Source organism: Rhinoderma darwinii, chromosome 4, assembly GCF_050947455.1.
Source record: "Rhinoderma darwinii isolate aRhiDar2 chromosome 4, aRhiDar2.hap1, whole genome shotgun sequence".
NCBI classification, from domain to species: Eukaryota; Metazoa; Chordata; class Amphibia; order Anura; family Rhinodermatidae; genus Rhinoderma; species Rhinoderma darwinii.
In genome coordinates this window covers 401,948,974-401,975,433 of record NC_134690.1, presented here as the reverse complement: position 1 = coordinate 401,975,433, position 26,460 = coordinate 401,948,974, and the positions used below count along the sequence as shown (strand labels likewise).

Below are 26,460 nucleotides of genomic sequence, written 5' to 3'. Positions count from 1 at the left end.
TGTCTGTGGTAGTTACAGCAGAGGAAGCGTAATCTCGCGAGATTACGCGGTAAATGACAGGTTACAACGAGATTACGCTTCCTCTGCTGTAACTACCACAGTAACAAAGTGCAGAGATTGTGAATAGACATCCCGTGGAATGTCTATTCACTGTCTAAATACTTCAGTATTGTTAATGTGTTAGTATAAGACAGCACATAAGGATCTAGCAGGATCCCTATGCGCTGAGTAAATGAATGGAGAGGAGTGCATGAGGCTGATTGGTCACGGATTGGTCAGCGTCATACACTTCTCTCCACAACGCCCACTTGGTCTAAAGTAAAAAATACCCCCACTTGGGCATTAAGCAACTCATTAGCATAAATCTAAAAACGCTAATAAAGTGGTAAAAATAGATCGTTTATTTAAATAAAAAGCACTGCTGTCACCTACATTATAGCGCCGATCTCCTTATGTAGGAGACAGGACACTTATAATGTGGTGACAGAGCCTCTTTAAGTGGTCGCTCATTCACTTGAATAGCCGCCATGTAATATTACATGTTGTGATCGCTGATCCCAAAAACAAGGAGGTCATGGTCTCTGGTCGCTCACCATTGGATTTAATAGGAGATGCAGAAACTGCCGCCGTTATTTTTAATGGAGAGTAACCGCACATCACAGGACCAGATAACTGCACTAAGTATTATCTAAACGAGAGAATTGGTACAAAAATAGTAATTTCTTCATGCGTAAAATAAAAGACGTGTTCCCTTTAAGTGATGTGACAAGTCAGGTAAAAGAGGTTCACCGCTTTGTACAATCCCTACTTGTTAGTGTCCCCCATGTTGGGACACCCAGCGATGATCTATGTGGAAACCGGGTTGAACTTGTTGAACTTTCCTGCAGCGCCACCACAGGGGAAATTAAGTATTGCACAGTGTCCATTCTTATCAATGTGATGTCTGTATAATACAGGACCGGACAGATCCGCGAGAGAGAGAGACGCTCTATGTAACCGCTCTCCACCAAGAGAATGAGGATCCTGAACAGAGGACCCCCCCCCCCCCCTCTATTACCAGAATTCACACTAATCGGGTGCATGGAAATGGGGTTTCTAAACCGCACAACCACTTTAATCCGTTTCCTTATTTACTGTACATATCAGCACTCAGTGATGTGGGCTATGCGCGATTTCATCATCCACACGGGTTAATTATTCTCTGGCCCCATGACTCATGGGCTGATGACATCACTCCTGGGTGACTCACCCGTTGGGTAATTGTGATCGCACTTACTGAGAACACAAACATCACTACTACAAATAGACAGATGTCACAGTGACGCGCTCATCCCCGACTGCAGGAAATGGCACTTTTTATCATCTGACTGAATGGAAAGAGAGTTTGCCATTCTTCAATACATTCCAGGCTTTCAATGCAATACACCCCCGTGCATGTAAAAGATTGTGAACCCACTCACACGTCTCCTCACCATCCATCCCCTACACCACCAGCAGCTTTCATATTCCCTTCATGTACTATTGTATCACTGACGTTTCATCATCAAGAACATCTAACATGACAAAGGGTTAATCACCCAGCATTATCTCCTGTATTCCCATTCACCATGAATATTAACATCAGTGTGTAGTGAATGTTCCTCAGTTACATCATAAACACGTTATAGAAAAAGTTTCATAAAATAACAATTTCATATTCTCTTTTGAGGGGTTTTCTCCTGTGCTCATTGTCGCCCCCTGCTGAGTAACACACTTCGGATAAGTTGCTAAGGAGTGGGGGAAATTCAGCTCTGAGAAAATTTCTATACTAACAAAGGGTTAATCACCCAGCATTATCTCCTGTATTCCCATTCACCATGAATATTAACATCAGTGTGTAGTGAATGTTCCTCAGTTACATCATAAACACGTTATAGAAAAAGTTTCATAAAATAACAATTTCATATTCTCTTTTGAGGGGTTTTCTCCTGTGCTCATTGTCGCCCCCTGCTGAGTAACACACTTCGGATAAGTTGCTAAGGAGTGGGGGAAATTCAGCTCTGAGAAAATTTCTATACTACTGCCCTCTGTGTGCAAGAATATAACTACTATAATACTGCCCCCTATATACAAGAATATAACTACTATAATACTGCCCCTATATACAAGAATATAACTACTATAATACTGCCCCCTATATACAAGAATATAACTACTATAATACTGCCCCCTATATACAAGAATATAACTACTATAATACTGCCCCTATATACAAGAATATAACTACTATAATACTGCCCCTATATACAAGAATATAACTACTATAATACTGCCCCTATATACAAGAATATAACTACTATAATACTGCTCCTATATACAAGAATATAACTACTATAATACTGCCTCCTATATACAAGAATATAACTACTATAATACTGCCCTCTATATACAAGAATATAACTACTATAATACTGCTCCTATATACAAGAATATAACTACTATAATACTGCCCCTATATACAAGAATATAACTACTATAATACTGCCCCTATATACAAGAATATAACTACTATAATACCGCCCCTATATACAAGAATATAACTACTATAATACTGCCCCCTATATACAAGAATATAACTACTATAATACTGCCCCCTATATACAAGAATATAACTACTATAATACTGCCCCCTATATACAAGAATATAACTACTATAATACTGCCCCTATATACAAGAATATATCTACTATAATACTGCCACAATATACAAGAATATAACTACTATAATACTGCCCCCTATATACAAGAATATAACTACTATAATACTGCCCCTATATACAAGAATATAACTACTATAATACTGCCCTATATACAAGAATATAACTACTATAATACTGCCCCTATATACAAGAATATATCTACTATAATACTGCCTCTATATACAAGAATATAACTACTATAATACTGCCCCTATATACAAGAATATAACTACTATAATACTGCCCTATATACAAGAATATAACTACTATAATACTGCTCCTATATGCAAGAATATAACTACTATAATACTGCCTCTATATACAAGAATATAACTACTATAATACTGCCCTATATACAAGAATATATCTACTATAATACTGCCCCCTATATACAAGAATATAACTACTATAATACTGCCCTATATACAAGAATATAACTACTATAATACTGCCCCCTATATACAAGAATATATCTACTATAATACTGCCCCCTATATACAAGAATATAACTACTATAATACTGCTCCTATATGCAAGAATATAACTACTATAATACTGCCTCTATATACAAGAATATAACTACTATAATACTGCCCCCTATATACAAGAATATATCTACTATAATACTGCCCCCTATATACAAGAATATAACTACTATAATACTGCCCTATATACAAGAATATAACTACTATAATACTGCCCCCTATATACAAGAATATATCTACTATAATACTGCCCCCTATATACAAGAATATAACTACTATAATACTGCTCCTATATGCAAGAATATAACTACTATAATACTGCAACTATATACAAGACTATAACTACTATAATACTGCCCCTATATACAAGAATATAACTACTATAATACTGCCCTCTGTGTGCAAGAATATAACTACTATAATACTGCCCCCTATATACAAGAATATAACTACTATAATACTGTCCCTATATACAAGAATATAACTACTATAATACTGCCCCTATATACAAGAATATAACTACTATAATACTGCCCCTATATACAAGAATATAACTACTATACTAGTGCCCCCTATATACAAGAATATAATTACTATAATACTGCCCCTATATACAAGAATATAACTACTATAATACTGCCTCCTATATACAAGAATATAACTACTATAATACTGCTCCTATATGCAAGAATATAACTACTATAATACTGCAACTATATACAAGACTATAACTACTATAATACTGCCCCTATATACAAGAATATAACTACTATAATACTGCCCTCTGTGTGCAAGAATATAACTACTATAATACTGCCCCCTATATACAAGAATATAACTACTATAATACTGTCCCTATATACAAGAATATAACTACTATAATACTGCCCCTATATACAAGAATATAACTACTATAATACTTCCCCTATATACAAGAATATAACTACTATACTAGTGCCCCCTATATACAAGAATATAATTACTATAATACTGCCCCTATATACAAGAATATAACTACTATAATACTGCCTCCTATATACAAGAATATAACTACTATAATACTGCCCCTTTATACAAGAATACAACTACTATAATACTGCTCCCTATATACAAGTATATAACTACCATAATACTGCTCCCTGTATACAAGAATATAACTACTATAATACTGCCCTCTATATACAAGAATATAACTACTATAATACTGCCTCCTATATACAAAATATAACTACTATAATACTGCCCCTATATACAAGAATATAACTACTATAATACTGCCCCTATATACAAGAATATAACTACTATAATACTGCCCCCTATATACAAGAATATAACTACTATAATACTGCCCTCTATATACAAGAATATAATTACTATAATACTACCCCTATATACAAGAATATAACTACTATAATACTGCCCCTATATACAAGAATATAACTACTATAATACTGCCCCCTATATACAAGACTATAATACTGCTCCTATATACAAGAATATAACTACTATAATACTGCCCCCTATATACAACAATATAACTACTATAATACTGCCCCCTAGGTACAAGAATATAACTCCTATAATACTGCCCCTATATACAAGAATATAACTACTATAATACTGCCCCCTATATACAAGAATATAACTACTATAATACTTCCCACTATATACAAGAACATTACTATAATACTGCCTCCTATATACAAAAATATAACTACTATAATACTGCCCCTATATACAAGAATATAACTACTATAATACTGCCCCTATATACAAGAATATAACTACTATAATACTACCCCCTATATACAAGAATATAACGACTATAATACTGCCCCTATATACAAGAATATAACGACTATAATACTGCCCCCTATATACAAGAATATAACGACTATAATACTGCCCCCTATATACAAGAATATAACTACTATAATACTGCTCCTATATACAAGAATATAACTACTATAATACTGCCCCTATATACAAGAATATAACTACTATAATACTGCCCCTATATACAAGAATATAACGACTATATTACTGCTCCTATATACAAGAATATAACGACTATAATACTGCCCCTATATACAAGAATATAACTACTATAATACTACCCCTATATACAAGAATATAACTACTATAATACTGCCCCTATATACAAGAATATAACTACTATAATACTGCCCCCTATATACAAGAATATAACTACTATAATACTGCCCCTATATACAAGAATATAACTACTATAATACTGCCCCCTATATACAAGAATATAACTACTATAATACTGCCCCTATATACAAAATATAACTACTATAATACTGCCCCCTATATACAAGAATATAACTACTATAATACTGCCCCCTAGGTACAAGAATATAACTCCTATAATACTGCCCCTATATACAAGAATATAACTACTATAATACTGCCCCCTATGTACAAGAATATAACTACTATAATACTGCCTCCTATATACAAGAATATAACTACTATAATACTGCCCCTATATACAAGAATATAACTACTATAATACTGCTCCTATATACAAGAATATAACTACTATAATACTGCCCCTATTTACAAGAATATAACTACTATAATACTGCCCCCTATATACAAGAATATAACTACTATAATACTGCCCCCTATGTACAAGAATATAACTACTATAATACTGCCTCCTATATACAAGAATATAACTACTATAATACTGCCCCCTATATACAAGAATATAACTACTATAATACTGCCCCTATATACAAGAATATAACTACTATAATACTGCCCTCTATATACAAGAATATAACTACTATAATACTGCTCCTATATACAAGAATATAACGACTATAATACTGCCCCCTATATACAAGAATATAACTACTATAATACTGCTCCTATATACAAGAATATAACTACTATAATACTGCCCCTATATAGAAGAATATAACTACTATAATACTGCCCCTATATACAAGAATATAACTACTATAATACTGCCCCTATATACAAGAATATAACTTTTATAATACTGCCCCCTATATACAAGACTATAATACTGCTCCTATATACAAGAATATAACTACTATAATACTGCCCCTGTATACAAGAATATAACTACTATAATACTGCCTCCTATGTACAAGAATATAACTACTATAATACTGCCCCTATATACAAGAATATCACTACTATAATACTGCCCCCTATATACAAGAATATCACTACTATAATACTGCCCCCTATATACACAATATAACTACTATAATACTGCCCCCTATATACAAGAATATAACTACTATAATACTGCCCCCTATCTACAAGAATATAACTACTATAATACTGCCCCTATATACAAGAATATAACTACTATAATACTGCTCCTATATACAAGAATATAACTACTATAATACTGCCCCTATATACAAGAATATAACTACTACGGTATAATACTGCCCCCTATATACAAGAATATAACTACTATAATACCTCTCCTATATACAAGAATATAACTACTATAATACTGTCCCCTATATACAAGAATATAACTACTATAATACTGCCCCTATATACAAGAATATCACTACTATAATACTGCCTCCTATATACAAGAATATAACTACTATAATACTGCCCCCTATATACAAGAATATAACTACTATAATACTGCCCCCTATATACAAGAATATAACTACTATAATACTGCCCCTATATACAAGAATATAACTACTATAATACTGCCCCTATTTACAAAATATAACTACTATAATACTGCCCCCTATATACAAGAATATAACTACTATAATACTGCCCCTATATACAAGAATATAACGACTATAATACTGCCCCTATATACAAGAATATAACTACTATAATACTGCCCCTATATACAAGAATATAACTACTATAATACTGCTCCTATATACAAGAATATAACTTCTATAATACTGCCCCTATATACAAGAATATAACGACTATAATACTGCCCCTATATTCAAGAATATAACTACTATAATACTACCCCCTATATACAAGAATATAACTACTATAATACTGCCCCTATATACAAGAATATAACTACTATAATACTGCTCCTATATACAAGAATATAACTTCTATAACACTGCCCCTATATACAAGAATATAACTACTATAATACTGCCCCTATATACAAGAATATAACTACTATAATACTGCTCCTATATACAAGAATATAACTACTATATACTGCCTCTATATACAAGAATATAACTACTATATACTGCCTCTATATACAAGAATATATCTACTATAATACTGCCCCTATATACAAGAATATAACTACTATAATACTGCCCCTATATACAAGAATATAACTACTATAATACTGCCCTCTATATACAAGAATATAACTACTATAATACTGCCCCTATATACAAGAATATAACTACTATAATACTACCCCCTATATACAAGAATATAACTACTATAATACTGCCCCTATATACAAGAATATAACTACTATAATACTGCTCCTATATACAAGAATATAGCTACTATAATACTGCCCCTATATACAAGAATATAACTACTATAATACTGCCCCTATATACAAGAATATAACTACTATAATACTGCTCCTATATACAAGAATATAACTTTTATAATACTGCCCCCTATATTCAAGACTATACTACTGCTCCTATATACAAGAATATAACTATAATACTGCCCCTATATACAAGAATATAACTACTATAATACTGCCTCCTATGTACAAGAATATAACTACTATAATACTGCCCCTATATACAAGAATATAACTACTATAATACTGCCCCCTATATACAAGAATATCACTACTATAATACTGCCCCCTATATACACAATATAACTACTATAATACTGCCCCCTATATACAAGAATATAACTACTATAATACTGCACCCTAGGTACAAGAATATAACTCCTATAATACTGCCCCTATATACAAGAATATAACTAATATAATACTGCCCCGTATATACAAGAATATAACTACTATAATACTGCTCCTATATACAAGAATATAACTACTATAATACTGCCTCTATATACAAGAATATAACTACTATAATACTGCCCCTATCTACAAGAATATAACTACTATAATACTGCCCCTATATACAAGAATATAACTACTATCATACTGCTCCTATATACAAGAATATAACTACTATAATACTGCCCCTATATACAAGAATATAACTACTATAATACTGCCCCCTATATACAAGAATATAACTACTATAATACCTCTCCTATATACAAGAATATAACTACTATAATACTGCCCCTATATACAAGAATATAACTACTATAATACTGCCCCTATATACAAGAATATAACTACTATAATACTGCCTCTATATACAAGAATATAACTACTATAATACTTCCCCCTATATACAAGAATATAACTACTATAATACTGCCCCCTATATACAAGAATATAACTACTATAATACTGCCCTATATACAAGAATATAACTACTATAATACTGCCCCTATATACAAGAATATAACTACTATAATACTGCCCCTATATACAAGAATATAACTACTATAATACTGCCCTCTATATACAAGAATATAACTACTATAATACTGCTCCTATATACAAGAATATAACTACTATAATAATGCCCATATATACAAGAATATAACTACTATAATACTGCCCCCCTATATACAAGAATATAACTACTATAATACTGCTCCTATATACAAGAATATAACTACTATAATAATGCCCATATATACAAGAATATAACTACTATAATACTGCCCTCCTATATACAAGAATATAACTACTATAATACTGCTCCTATATACAAGAATATATCTACTATAATACTGCTCCTATAAATAAGAATATAACTACTAGAATACTGCCCCCTATATACAAGAATATAACTACTATAATACTGCCTCCTATATACAAGAATATAACTACTATAATACTGCTCCCTATATACAAGAATATAACTACTATAATACTGCCGCCTATATACAAGAATATAACTGCTATAATACTGCCCCTATATACAAGAATATAACTACTATAATACTGCCTCTATATACAAGAATATAACTACTATAATACTGCCCCTATCTACAAGAATATAACTACTATAATACTGCCCCTATATACAAGAATATATCTACTATAATACTGCTCCTATATAGAAGAATATAACTACTATAATACTGCCCCTATATACAAGAATATAACTACTATAATACTGCCCCCTATATACAAGAATATAACGACTATAATACTGCTCCTATATACAAGAATATAACTACTATAATACTGCCCCTATATACAAGAATATAACTACTATAATACTGCCCCTATATACAAGAATATAACTACTATAATACTGCCTCTATATACAAGAATATAACTACTATAATACTGCCCCTATATACAAGAATATAACTACTATAATACTGCCCCCTATATACAAGAATATAACTACTATAATACTGCTCCTATATACAAGAATATAACTACTATAATACTGCCCCTATATACAAGAATATAACTACTATAATACTGCCTCTATATACAAGAATATAACTACTATAATACTGCCCCCTATATACAAGAATATTACTACTATAATACTGCCCCCTATATACAAGACTATAATACTGCTCCTATATACAAGAATATAACTACTATAATACTGCCCCTATATACAAGAATATAACTACTATAATACTGCCTCCTATGTACAAGAATATAACTACTATAATACTGCCCCTATATACAAGAATATAACTACTATAATACTGCCCCCTATATACAAGAATATCACTACTATAATACTGCCCCCTATATACACAATATAACTACTATAATACTGCCCCCTATATACAAGAATATAACTACTATAATACTGCCCCCTAGGTACAAGAATATAACTAATATAATACTGCCCCTTATATACAAGAATATAACTACTATAATACTGCTCCTATATACAAGAATATAACTACTATAATACTGCCTCTATATACAAGAATATAACTACTATAATACTGCCCCTATCTACAAGAATATAACTACTATAATACTGCCCCTATATACAAGAATATAACTACTATAATACTGCTCCTATATACAAGAATATAACTACTATAATACTGCCCCTATATACAAGAATATAACTACTACAGTATAATACTGCCCCCTATATACAAGAATATAACTACTATAATACCTCTCCTATATACAAGAATATAACTACTATAATACTGTCCCCTATATACAAGAATATAACTACTATAATACTGCCCCTATATACAAGAATATCACTACTATAATACTGCCTCCTATATACAAGAATATAACTACTATAATACTGCCCCCTATATACAAGAATATAACTACTATAATACTGCCCCCTATATACAAGAATATAACTACTATAATACTGCCCCGATTTACAAAATATAACTACTATAATACTGCCCCCTATATACAAGAATATAACTACTATAATACTGCCCCTATATACAAGAATATAACGACTATAATACTGCCCGTATATACAAGAATATAACTACTATAATACTGCCCCTATATACAAGAATATAACTACTATAATACTGCCTCTATATACAAGAATATAACTACTATAATACTGCCCCTATATACAAGAATATAACTACTATAATTCTGCCCCCTATATACAAGAATATATCTACTATAATACTGCTCCTATATACAAGAATATAACTACTATAATACTGCCCCCTATATACAAGAATATAACTACTATAATACTGCTCCTATATACAAGAATATAACTACTATAATACTGCCCCTATATACAAGAATATAACTACTATAATACTGCCCCTATATACAAGAATATAACTACTATAATACTGCCTCTATATACAAGAATATAACTACTATAATACTGCCCCTATATACAAGAATATAACTACTATAATACTGCCTCTATATACAAGAATATAGCTACTATAATACTGCCCCTATATACAAGAATATAACTACTATAATACTGCCCCTATATACAAGAATATAACTACTATAATACTGCTCTTATATACAAGAATATAACTACTATAATACTGCCCCTATATACAAGAATATAACTACTATAATACTGCCTCTATATACAAGAATATAACTACTATAATACTGCCCCCTATATACAAGAATATTACTACTATAATACTGCCCCCTATATACAAGAATATAACTACTATAATACTGCCCTATATACAAGAATATAACTACTATAATACTGCCCCTATATACAAGAATATAACTACTATAATACTGCCCTCTATATACAAGAATATAACTACTATAATACTGCCCCTATATACAAGAATATAACTACTATAATACTACCCCCTATATACAAGAATATAACTACTATAATACTGCCCCTATATACAAGAATATAACTACTATAATACTGCTCCTATATACAAGAATATAGCTACTATAATACTGCCCCTATATACAAGAATATAACTACTATAATACTGCCCCTATATACAAGAATATAACTACTATAATACTGCTCCTATATACAAGAATATAACTTTTATAATACTGCCCCCTATATACAAGACTATACTACTGCTCCTATATACAAGAATATAACTATAATACTGCCCCTATATACAAGAATATAACTACTATAATACTGCCTCCTATGTACAAGAATATAACTACTATAATACTGCCCCTATATACAAGAATATAACTACTATAATACTGCCCCCTATATACAAGAATATCACTACTATAATACTGCCCCCTATATACACAATATAACTACTATAATACTGCCCCCTATATACAAGAATATAACTACTATAATACTGCCCCCTAGGTACAAGAATATAACTCCTATAATACTGCCCCTATATACAAGAATATAACTAATATAATACTGCCCCGTATATACAAGTATATAACTACTATAATACTGCTCCTATATACAAGAATATAACTACTATAATACTGCCTCTATATACAAGAATATAACTACTATAATACTGCCCCTATCTACAAGAATATAACTACTATAATACTGCTCCTATATACAAGAATATAACTACTATAATACTGCCCCTATATACAAGAATATAACTACTATAATACTGCCCCCTATATACAAGAATATAACTACTATAATACCTCTCCTATATACAAGAATATAACTACTATAATACTGCCCCTATATACAAGAATATAACTACTATAATACTGCCCCTATATACAAGAATATAACTACTATAATACTGCCCCTATATACAAGAATATAACTACTATAATACTGCCTCTATATACAAGAATATAACTACTATAATACTTCCCCCTATATACAAGAATATAACTACTATAATACTGCCCCCTATATACAAGAATATAACTACTATAATACTGCCCTATATACAAGAATATAACTACTATAATACTGCCCCTATATACAAGAATATAACTACTATAATACTGCTCCTATATACAAGAATATAACTACTATAATAATGCCCATATATACAAGAATATAACTACTATAATACTGCCCCCCTATATACAAGAATATAACTACTATAATACTGCTCCTATATACAAGAATATAACTACTATAATAATGCCCATATATACAAGAATATAACTACTATAATACTGCTCCTATATACAAGAATATATCTACTATAATACTGCTCCTATAAATAAGAATATAACTACTAGAATACTGCCCCCTATATACAAGAATATAACTACTATAATACTGCCTCCTATATACAAGAATATAACTACTATAATACTGCTCCCTATATACAAGAATATAACTACTATAATACTGCCGCCTATATACAAGAATATAACTGCTATAATACTGCCCCTATATACAAGAATATAACTACTATAATACAGCTCCTATATACAAGAATATAACTACTATAATACTGCCTATATATACAAGAATATAACTACTATAATACTGCCCCTATCTACAAAAATATAACTACTATAATACTGCCCCTATATACAAGAATATAACTACTATAATACTGCTCCTATATACAATAATATAACTACTATAATACTGCTCCTATATACAAGAATATAACTACTATAATACTGCCCCTATATACAAGAATATATCTACTATAATACTGCTCCTATATACAAGAATATAACTACTATAATACTGCCCCTATATACAAGAATATAACTACTATAATACTGCCCCCTATATACAAGAATATAACTACTATAATACTGCCCCTATATACAAGAATATAACTACTATAATACTGCTCCTATATACAATAATATAACTACTATAATACTGCTCCTATATACAAGAATATAACTACTATAATACTGCCCCTATATACAAGAATATATCTACTATAATACTGCTCCTATATACAAGAATATAACTACTATAATACTGCCCCTATATACAAGAATATAACTACTATAATACTACCCCCTATATACAAGAATATAACTACTATAATACTGCCCCTATATACAAGAATATAACTACTATAATACTGCTCCTATATACAAGAATATAACTACTATATACTGCCTCTATATACAAGAATATAACTACTATATACTGCCTCTATATACAAGAATATAACTACTATAATACTGCCCCTATATACAAGAATATAACTACTATAATACTGCTCCTATATACAAGAATATAACTACTATAATACTGCCCCTATATACAAGAATATAACTACTATAATACTGCCCCTATATACAAGAATATAACTACTATAATACTGCCTCTATATACAAGAATATAACTACTATAATACTGCCCCTATATACAAGAATATAACTACTATAATACTGCCTCTATATACAAGAATATAACTACTATAATACTGCCCCTATATACAAGAATATAACTACTATAATACTGCCCCCTATATACAAGAATATAACTACTATAATACTGCCCCTATATACAAGAATATAACTACTATAATACTGCCCCTATATACAAGAATATAACTACTATAATACTGCCTCTATATACAAGAATATAACTACTATAATACTGCCCCCTATATACAAGAATATTACTACTATAATACTGCCCCCTATATACAAGAATATAACTACTATAATACTGCCCTATATACAAGAATATAACTACTATAATACTGCCCCTATATACAAGAATATAACTACTATAATACTGCCCTCTATATACAAAAATATAACTACTATAATACTGCCCCTATATACAAGAATATATCTACTATAATACTGCTCCTATATACAAGAATATAACTACTATAATACTGCCCCTATATACAAGAATATAACTACTATAATACTGCCCCCTATATACAAGAATATAACTACTATAATACTGCTCCTATATACAAGAATATAACTACTATAATACTGCCCCTATATACAAGAATATAACTACTATAATACTGCCCCTATATACAAGAATATAACTACTATAATACTGCCTCTATATACAAGAATATAACTACTATAATACTGCCCCTATATACAAGAATATAACTACTATAATACTGCCTCTATATACAAGAATATAACTACTATAATACTGCCCCTATATACAAGAATATAACTACTATAATACTGCCCCCTATATACAAGAATATAACTACTATAATACTGCCCCTATATACAAGAATATAACTACTATAATACTGCCCCTATATACAAGAATATAACTACTATAATACTGCCTCTATATACAAGAATATAACTACTATAATACTGCCCCCTATATACAAGAATATTACTACTATAATACTGCCCCCTATATACAAGAATATAACTACTATAATACTGCCCTATATACAAGAATATAACTACTATAATACTGCCCCTATATACAAGAATATAACTACTATAATACTGCCCTCTATATACAAGAATATAACTACTATAATACTGCCCTCTATATACAAGAATATAACTACTATAATACTGCCCCTATATACAAGAATATAACTACTATAATACTACCCCCTATATACAAGAATATAACTACTATAATACTGCCCCTATATACAAGAATATAACTACTATAATACTGCTCCTATATACAAGAATATAACTACTATAATACTGCCCCTATATACAAGAATATAACTACTATAATACTGCCCCTATATACAAGAATATAACGACTCTAATACTGCCCCCTATATACAAGAATATAACTACTATAATACTGCCCCTATATACAAGAATATAACGACTATAATACTGCCCCTATATACAAGAATATAACTACTATAATACTGCTCCTATATACAAGAATATAACTACTTTAATACTGCCCCTATATACAAGAATATAACTACTATAATACTGCCCCTATATACAAGAATATAACTACTATAATACTGCCCCCTTTATACAAGAATATAACTACTATAATACTGCCCTCTATATACAAGAATATAATTACTATAATACTACCCCTATATACAAGAATATAACTACTATAATACTGCCCCTATACACAAGAATATAACTTTTATAATACTGCCCCCTATATACAAGACTATAATACTGCTCCTATATACAAGAATATAACTACTATAATACTGCCCCTATATACAAGAATATAACTACTATAATACTGCCTCCTATGTACAAGAATATAACTACTATAATACTGCCCCTATATACAAGAATATAACTACTATAATACTGCCCCCTATATACAAGAATATCACTACTATAATACTGCCCACTATATACAAGAACATAACTACTATAATACTGCCTCCTATATAAAAGAATATAACTACTATAATACTGCCCCTATATACAAGAATATAACTACTATAATACTGCTCCTATATACAAGAATATAACTACTATAATACTGCCCCTATATACAAGAATATAACTACTATAATACTGCCCACTATATACAAGAACATAACTACTATAATACTGCCCCTATTTACAAAATATAACTACTATAATACTGCCCCCTATATACAAGAATATAACTACTATAATACTGCCCCTATATACAAGAATATAACGACTATAATACTGCCCCTATATACAAGAATATAACTACTATAATACTACCCCCTATATACAAGAATATAACTACTATAATACTGCCCCTATATACAAGAATATAACTACTATAATACTGCTCCTATATACAAGAATATAACTACTATATACTGCCTCTATATACAAGAATATAACTACTATATACTGCCTCTATATACAAGAATATAACTACTATAATACTGCCCCTATATACAAGAATATAACTACTATAATACTGCTCCTATATACAAGAATATAACTACTATAATACTGCCCCTATATACAAGAATATAACTACTATAATACTGCCCCTATATACAAGAATATAACTACTATAATACTGCTCCTATATACAAGAATATAACGACTATAATACTGCCCCCTATATACAAGAATATAACTACTATAATACTGCTCCTATATACAAGAATATAACTACTATAATACTGCCCCTATATACAAGAATATAACTACTATAATACTGCTCCTATATACAAGAATATAACGACTATAATACTGCCCCTATATACAAGAATATAACTACTATAATACTGCTCCTATATACAAGAATATAACTACTATAATACTGCCCCTATATACAAGAATATAACTACTATAATACTGCCCCTATATACAAGAATATAACGACTATAATACTTCCCTCTATATACAAGAATATAATTACTATAATACTACCCCTATATACAAGAATATAACTACTATAATACTGCCCCTATATACAAGAATATAACTTTTATAATACTGCCCCCTATATACAAGACTATAATACTGCTCCTATATACAAGAATATAACTACTATAATACTGCCCCTATATACAAGAATATAACTACTATAATACTGCCTCCTATGTACAAGAATATAACTACTATAATACTGCCCCTATATACAAGAATATAACTACTATAATACTGCCCCCTATATACAAGAATATCACTACTATAATACTGCCCCCTATATACACAATATAACTACTATAATACTGCCCCCTATATACAAGAATATAACTACTATAATACTGCCCCCTAGGTACAAGAATATAACTCCTATAATACTGCCCCTATATACAAGAATTTAACTAATATAATACTGCCCCGTATATACAAGAATATAACTACTATAATACTGCTCCTATATACAAGAATATAACTACTATAATACTGCCTCTATATACAAGAATATAACTACTATAATACTGCCCCCTATATACAAGAATATAACTACTATAATACTGCCCCCTATATACAAGAATATAACTACTATAATACTGCCCTCTATATACAAGAATATAACTACTATAATACTGCTCCTATATACAAGAATATAACTACTATAATAATGCCCATATATACAAGAATATAACTACTATAATACTGCCCCCTATATACAAGAATATTACTACTATAATACTGCCCCCTATATACAAGAATATAACTACTATAATACTGCCCTATATACAAGAATATAACGACTATAATACTGCCCCTATATACAAGAATATAACTACTATAATACTGCTCCTATATACAAGAATATAACTACTATAATACTGCCCCCTATATACAAGAATATTACTACTATAATACTGCCCCCTATATACAAGAATATAACTACTATAATACTTCCCTATATACAAGAATATAACTACTATAATACTGCCCCTATATACAAGAATATAACTACTAGAATACTGCACTCTATATACAAGAATATAACTACTATAATACTGCTCCTATATACAAGAATATAACTACTATAATACTGCCCCTATATACAAGAATATAACTACTATAATACTGCCCCCTATATACAGGAATATAACTACTATAACACTGCCCCCTATATACAAGAATATAACTACTATAATACTGCCCCCTATATACAAGAATATAACTACTATAATACTGCCCCCTATATACAAGAATATAACTACTATAATACTGCCCTCTATATACAAGAATATAACTACTATAATACTGCCTCTATATACAAGAATATAACTACTATAATACTGCCCCCTATATACAAGAATATAACTACTATAATACTGCCCCCATATACAAGAATATAACTACTATAATACTGCCCCTATATACAAGAATATAACTACTATAATACTGCCCCTATATACAAGAATATAACTACTATAATACTGCCCCCTATATACAAGAATATTACTACTATAATACTGCCCCCTATATACAAGAATATAACTACTATAATACTGCCCCCTATATACAAGAATATAACTACTATAATACTGCCCTATATACAAGAATATAACTACTATAATACTTCCCCTATATACAAGAATATAACTACTATAATACTGCCCTCTATATACAAGAATATAACTACTATAATACTGCCCTCTATATACAAGAATATAACTACTATAATACTGCTCCTATATACAAGAATATAACTACTATAATACTGCCCCTATATACAAGAATATAACTACTATAATACTGCCTCTATATGCAAGAATATACTATAATACTGCCCCCTATATACAAGAATATAACTACTATAATACTGCCCCCTATATACAGGAATATAACTACTATAACACTGCCCCCTATATACAAGAATATAACTACTATAATACTGCCCCCTATATACAAGAATATAACTACTATAATACTGCCCCCTATATTTACAAGAATATAACTACTATAATACTGCCCCCTATATACAAGAATATAACTACTATAATACTGCCCTCTATATACAAGAATATAACTACTATAATACTGCCTCCTATATACAAGAATATAACTACTATAATACTGCCCCTATATACAAGAACATATCTACTATAATACTGCCCCTATATACAGGAATATAACTACTATAATACTGCTCCTATATACAAGAATATAACTACTATAATACCGCCTCTATATACAAGAATATAACTACTATAATACTGCTCCCTATATACAAGAATATAACTACTATAATACTGCTCCCTATATACAAGAATATAACTACTATAATACTGCCCCTATATACAAGAATATAACTACTATAATACTGCCCCTATATACAAGAATATAACTACTATAATACTGTTCCCTATATACAAGAATATAACTACTATAATACTGCCCCCTATATACAAGAATATAACTACTATAATACTGCCCCCTATATACAAGAATATAACTAGTATAATACTGCCTCTATATACAAGAATATAACTACTATAATACTGCCCCCTATATACAAGAATATAACTACTATAATACTGCCCCCTATATACAAGAATATAACTACTATAATACTGCCCCTATATACAAGAATATAACTACTATAATACTGCTCCTGTATACAGGAATATAACTACTATAATACTACCCCCTACATACAAGAATATAACTACTATAATACTTTTCTCTTTGGATAAGAATATAATAACCGTATGCTTTTGTGTTTCTGGCATCTTTTATAGTAGAGTTGCGGGTAGGTGACATTTTTGTGTGTTTATGACGTTACTTGTTTGGGTTCTTGACTTGTGATATTTTCCTTGTTGCAGAGTCTGGTAGAGTGGGATCCCTCGGACCCGGAGTGCCTCTTACAGGTGGTTAAGGAGTTGGTGCAGCAGTATCACCAGTACCAGTGCAGCCGCCTGAATGAGAGTTCGCGCCTCATGTTTGAGTATCAGACTCTGCTGGAGGAGCCTCAGTATGGAGAGAACATGGAGGTCTACGCCGGGAAGAAGAACAATTGGGTAAGAATAATGTAAAAATGAGAAGTTTTGTATGTTTTGCTGTACGGCGTCTTTCTGCATTATTATATTTCTATCTCTGTTCTGGATTTTGAATTGACTCTGGGAGACCCCAAAAACCTGACTGGCTCGTTTGAATCCTAAATTCTCCACCTGCTTTCTTTTCATCATTGATGATCGTAAATCTCTCAGTGACTTATTATTTGATGGCTGCGTTCTTACATGCAATGAACACGCCATTTTTACATTGTGCATTGTACATGGAAGCTGTCAACATGCTGCCGTTGATGGATCCTATTATTGCCTTACCTTCATTCTAAGATTATAGGCACCCACATACTGATGGGACTGTGACTTCCTCTGACGGTAACGGCTGTCAGAGTAACCGGACCCCCTGCAATCCGCTCAATAGAGATTGTCTCGATGGGATCCAAACCTAGACAATATAGAAGACAAAATAAAAATCCTCTATACCCTAACATTTTGAAGTGCAGCTAAACGTTTGACAAGCTTCTGACGTGTCATAGTGACATGTCAGAAGTTTGGATCGGTGGGGGTCCGAGCACTGAGACCCCCACCAATCGCTAGAACGAAGCAGCTGAAGCGCTGGTGTGAGCGCTCAGCCGTTTCGTGCCTGTTCGGCTTTCCGGAAATCAATGTATCGGTGTACGGACTCAATAGAAAGTCTAGGAGCCCGCACTCCGATACATCGGCTTTCCGGAAAAAGCCAAACAGGCTGAGCGCTCACACGAGTGCTTCAGCTGCTTCGTTCTGGCGATTGGTGGGGGTCTCAGTGCTCGGACCCCCCACCAATCCAAACTTCTGACATGTCACTATGAGATGTCAGAAGTTTGTCAAACGTTTAGCTGCACTTTAACATTCAAACTTTTTTGTGCCTGTACGCTGCCAATAATCCTAATAATAGACCGGCATTTGGGGTCAAAGAATTTGGAAGGCGATTTATACCAGGTTCCCAGTTTTTATTTAAAAACCTTAAAATCCCGATCAACCCAACTTGATGATTTTTTTGTTATTAAAATATACTTGTATACAGCCGCCATATTGTGAGTGTCCTACAAATATACCCAGGCTTCTGTATACCACGGGCTGCACGGTCACCTTGATCTAAAAGTCCGTCATGATGCCCCTGATGTAGTATTGTGCGCAGGGGTTAAAGGAGTTGTCTGGCTTAGAAATCTTGTTTTCGAATCCTCTTATTGGTCATTATAGTTAATATTGGGGAGTCCTCCATCAGTTTGTTGAGGACCCGCCACATTTTCTCTGGAGTACCCGCCACATCCATGCATTACAGCCCATTGATTTCAATGATCTCCATTTAATACTTGTTTTCTCCTGTGGTGGCGTTGTAGGAAAATTGATCACTTAGGCCTCATGCACACAAGTGAAGCCATGTGCATGGTACGTGATTACGGCACGGACGGGCTTCGGACTGTCATCCGTATTTGCGGAACGCACTGACCGTAATAAGTATAGGAGCGCGGTCCATAAATTATATGCCCTATTTTTTGCGGGTCATTTCTACGGCCCGGACACACACATCGCTGAGGATGCCGCTTATCTATGTTTTCTCATGGTTATTTTTGTCCCTCTAGCTCGCTTATTTGATTTTTCTTTCTGTGTTACAGACTGTCCACGCACTGCTCTCTAGTGAATGGATAGGCGGCAATCTTAGTGATGTCACTGCTGCTCCCTAGTGAATGGATATGCTGCATTCTCAGTGATGTCACTGCTGCTCCCTAGTGAATGGATAGGCTGCATTCTCAGTGATGTCACTGCTGCTCTCTAGTGAATGGATAGGCGGCAATCTTAGTGATGTCACTGCTGCTCCCTAGTGAATTCATAGGCTGCATTATTAATGATGTCACTGCTGCTCCCTAGTGAATGGATAGGCGGCAATCTTAGTGATGTCACTGCTGCTCCCTAGTGAATGGATAGGCTGCATTATTAATGATGTCACTGCTGCTCCCTAGTGAATGGATAGGCTGCATTATTAATGATGTCACTGCTGCTCCCTAGTGAATGGATAGGCTGCATTATTAATGATGTCACTGCTGCTGCCTAGTGAATGGATAGGCTGCATTCTTAATGATGTCACTGCTGCTCCATACTGAATGGATAGGCTGCATTCTCAGTGATGTCACTGCTGCTCCCTAGTGAATGCATAGGCTGCAATCTTAGTGATGTCACCGCTGTTCTCTAGTGAATGGATAGGCTGCATTCTCAGTGATGTCACTGCTGCTCCCTAGTGAATGCATAGGCTGCAATCTTAGTGATGTCACCGCTGTTCTCTAGTGAATGGATATGCTGCATTCTCAGTGATGTCACTGCTGCTCCCTAGTGAATGAATAGGCTACATTATTAATGTCACTGCTGCTCCCTAGTGAATGGATAGGCTGCATTCTCAGTGATGTCACTGCTGCTCCCTAGTGAATGAATAGGCTGCATTCTTAATGATGTCACTGCTGCTCCATACTGAATGGATAGGCTACATTATTAATGTCACTGCTGCTCCCTAGTGAATGGATAGGCTGCATTCTCAGTGATGTCACTGCTGCTCCATACTGAATGGATAGGCTGCATTCTCAGTGATGTCACTGCTGCTCTCTAGTGAATGAATAAATGTCAGTATTTTATCCACAATTCTGGATCCAAAATTGCGGCTAAAAATACTGTGGTGTGCATGAGGCCTAACTGCCAAGTTCCCCTCATGTTGCACCCCATTATTAGCTTGTTTTCGGGGGGGGGGGGGGAGAGCCTAGAAAGACAAAGAGGGGATTCTCCTAGATTATCAGCTGGTCTGTGTCCTATAGAAATCATTGGGTTTCCATGGTGGACTGTGCTGAGATTCAGAAGTGAAGGGTCCTAAACAAGTACCCGGAGGGGTATAAGCCCCCAGACCCTCCCCTATATTCCTGTACTGGCTTCTGTCTGTTGGTCACACAATGATATATGGGTTTTATCCCTCAGGGCTTTATGTAAGTGCAGAGGACACAGCCGCACAGTGCAGGAAGAGGACGTGTCCCCTCCAGATCTCTACAGGACGCACTTTCTACTGGGGTTTTCCCAAAACCTTTTTCTTTCTGGCGTCTGTAGGAAGGAAACAATTTCCTCGTTTCAGAAGTTTGTAATGTATGTCCCAAGACGTGTTCTGCAGTGCATGATGGGACACGCTCGACATGCGGCTTCCTGGTCTTCAGCTGCTCTGACATTACAGGACAAATAAACCCTAAGGCCGGGTTCACACATAGTGTAAATATTGCCGATTTTCCGCAACAGATTTCATTGCGGAAAATCCGCAGCCTAATACAGTAGCAGCAGAGTGGATGAAATATGAACAAATCCCCTCCGCACGCTGCGTAAAATATCAGCCGATAAAACGTTCATAAATTGAGCTGCGGCGCTCACATGGGATGAGCCGTCATACCAAAAGGGCCGGGCTGCAGGAGGGATGCGTCGCCATGGCTACGGGTAAGTATAAGCTTTTTTTTTTTCCTGTTATTTTACACTGCAGTCATTCCGGCCGATAAACTGCACCACAATTTGGTGCAGTTTTTTCGTCTGAAATTCCCTGCAACGTCCAGGGCGGATACGCTGAGTGGTTTTACGCACCGTATTCGCCCTGTGGGAACATACCCTAAGGGTATATTCGGACGGTGCGGTCAAATCGCGGCTTATTGTACCTATTACCGTGCTGCATTTTTTCAGCAATTTTGCAAAACTTTATGGCAGTCAATAGCGATTTGCCCTTATAGTGTGAATAGTCCCTCAAAGTTAAAGGTTTTAATGTTCTACTTTTAGGTAAATAAAGCTGATTCATTGTATGGAAAAAAGTTATGCAAGTTCAGGTATTATTTCTGTATCGATTACTGATGGTTTTCAAGATCTCTGCTTGCTGTGCTTCAATAGGAACCCTTATTGTTTACTATCCTGGTCATGTGAGGGACACACAGGTGCATGACTCATTACAGATAAACCTTGTTCACGCGTGACCTGACACTTCTTTTTTTTTTTTTTTTCATTAAAAACAAAAACGCGTCGTACGCACTAGAATTTGTTTCCCCATTAAGCTTAAAGCATGTGTATTTGACGTGTGGTGGAAGTAATTTGCGTGTGTTATAATTTGCTTTGGATTTTGCTCTTCGCAGATTTTCAGTGTGGAATCTGCGCCGAAAAATCCACGACACCTCCACGACGTGTGAACACATCCTGACAGTCCAGCTATCAGAGCTGTGTCTTGTAACGAGCCGTGCACCTGTGTGATCATCCCTCTAATCATTGTATAATGGCACAATCTGCAGCTTTCTAATATACTCGGTTTAAATTCCTTATCTTCACGATCTCTGCTTGCTGTCAGTGATTGGAGACATTTTTGTTACAGGAAAGACAGCTGATACACAGTAACGAGTCATGTGATCTTTTTTTTTTTTTTATCCTCGTCCCTCAAAGTGAGATAATGAAAAGACGCTTGTATATAATATTTTTGAGTTGTTCTAGGAAAGCTGGGTGACAATATGGCCGCTATTACAGCGCTCCAGCTTTCCTGTAGCGTGGGGTGTTCTGCTCATCCGTGTCACCCCTCCAGAATGGTGTCAGTAATACTCCTGGGGTCCTGATCTTGCTTGTTGTTGTCTTACAGACCGGGGAGTTTTCGGCTCGGTTCCTCTTGAAGCTACCGGTGGATTTCAGTAACATCCCCATCTACCTGCTGAAGGTAACCGCGCCATAGTTCATGATGTGTGTGTGTGTGATAAGCGGGCCTGTTCTTTACAGTCAGTGGTTTTTATTTCAAATATTGGGGGAGATTCAGCTGTTACCCCCAAATCCACGGAACACCCCCTCGCTTCTTGTTAAGCCGCACCCATTGGTTTTAAGGTAAGTCCACTTTAAAGTTTCAGGGCAGTGCCACGTAAGTACGTGACAGAAACAATTACAGCTGAGACCAGTCGTCTTGCCCATTTTTTCTCGGGGTCTCCTGTTTTTTTTTCAGTACACACAACCGACACTGGGGTAAAGATATGTATGCACTGTGTAGTGTGTATATAATATTTTAAAGGGGAGTAATCTGAAATGTTTTCTTTATTTAGTGAATATTGTGACACGGCTGCGGCGGGGCACACTTTCTGTGAAATGTACAGGGCTCCTGAAAATTGTACAGGGAGTGAGAAAGGGGGATCCTGTGCGGACGTGAGCGCCGCTAAGAAGAGATGAGTTGCGCCACATTCCCAACGCCTTAATCAATTTTTGAGGGCGACCGCAATTCATGGATACTATATTATCAAAGGGAATGACATGATTAAGGCCTCATGCAGCCCGCATTTTTGGTCCGTACTCCCATACAAAGTATGGGAGCACAGCCCGTAAAACGCAAATCCTAGAACATGTTCTATCTTTTATGGTACAGTTCTACGGCCCGGACACCTATTCGTAGCGATACGGAAAGGTGTCCCCGGCCAATATAACCGAATGGGTCCATAATTGCGGACCGTATTACGGTCCGCAATTACGGAGATTTTTTTACGTGTGCATGGGGTCTAACTAAGTATTACCACTGGTGCCACTGCAATTTTAACAAAGTATTCTTCAGTCACTGTATGGTGGTATTATTCAGTCAGTGTATGGTGGTATTATTCAGTCACTGTATGGCAGTATTATTCAGTCACTGTATGGCAGTATTATTCAGTCACTGTATGGCGGTATTATTCAGTCACTGTATGGCGGTATTATTCAGTCACTGTATGGCGGTATTATTCAGTCAGTGTATGGCGGTATTATTCAGTCAGTGTATGGCGGTATTATTCAGTCAGTGTATGGTGATATTATTCAGTCAGTGTATGGTGGTATTATTCAGTCAGTGTATGGTGGTATTATTCAGTCAGTGTATGGTGGTATTATTCAGTCACTGTATGGGGGTATTATTCAGTCACTATATGGGGGTATTATTCAGTCACTGTGTGGTGGTATTATTCAGTCACTGTGTGGTGGTATTATTCAGTCACTGTATGGGGGTATTATTCAGTCACTGTATGGGGGTATTATTCAGTCACTGTATGGGGGTATTATTCAGTCACTATATGGGGGTATTATTCAGTCACTATATGGTGGTATTATTCAGTCACTGTGTGGTGGTATTATTCAGTCACTGTGTGGTGGTATTATTCAGTCAGTGTATAGTGGTATTATTCAGTCACTGTGTGGTGGTATTATTCAGTCACTGTGTGGTGGTATTATTCAGTCAGTGTATGGTAGTATTATTCAGTCACTGTATGGTGGTAATATTCAGTCAGTGTATGGTAGTATTATTCAGTCACTGTATGGTGGTATTATGCAGTCACTGTGTG

The 26,460-nt window shown here is 33.7% G+C and overlaps 1 protein-coding gene across 5 annotated transcripts in view; it reads left to right on the top strand.

Moving 5' to 3' along the window:
- Positions 1-26,460, top strand: part of BABAM2 (BRISC and BRCA1 A complex member 2) — a 181,965-nt gene that overhangs the window by 12,765 nt on the left and 142,740 nt on the right. For all 5 annotated transcript variants that reach the window (XM_075863464.1, XM_075863461.1, XM_075863462.1 and 2 more), the window contains exons 5-6: positions 19,910-20,104; positions 24,759-24,833. In XM_075863464.1, the coding sequence (XP_075719579.1) occupies positions 19,910-20,104; positions 24,759-24,833 (270 nt within the window). The remainder of the gene's footprint in view (positions 1-19,909; positions 20,105-24,758; positions 24,834-26,460) is intronic.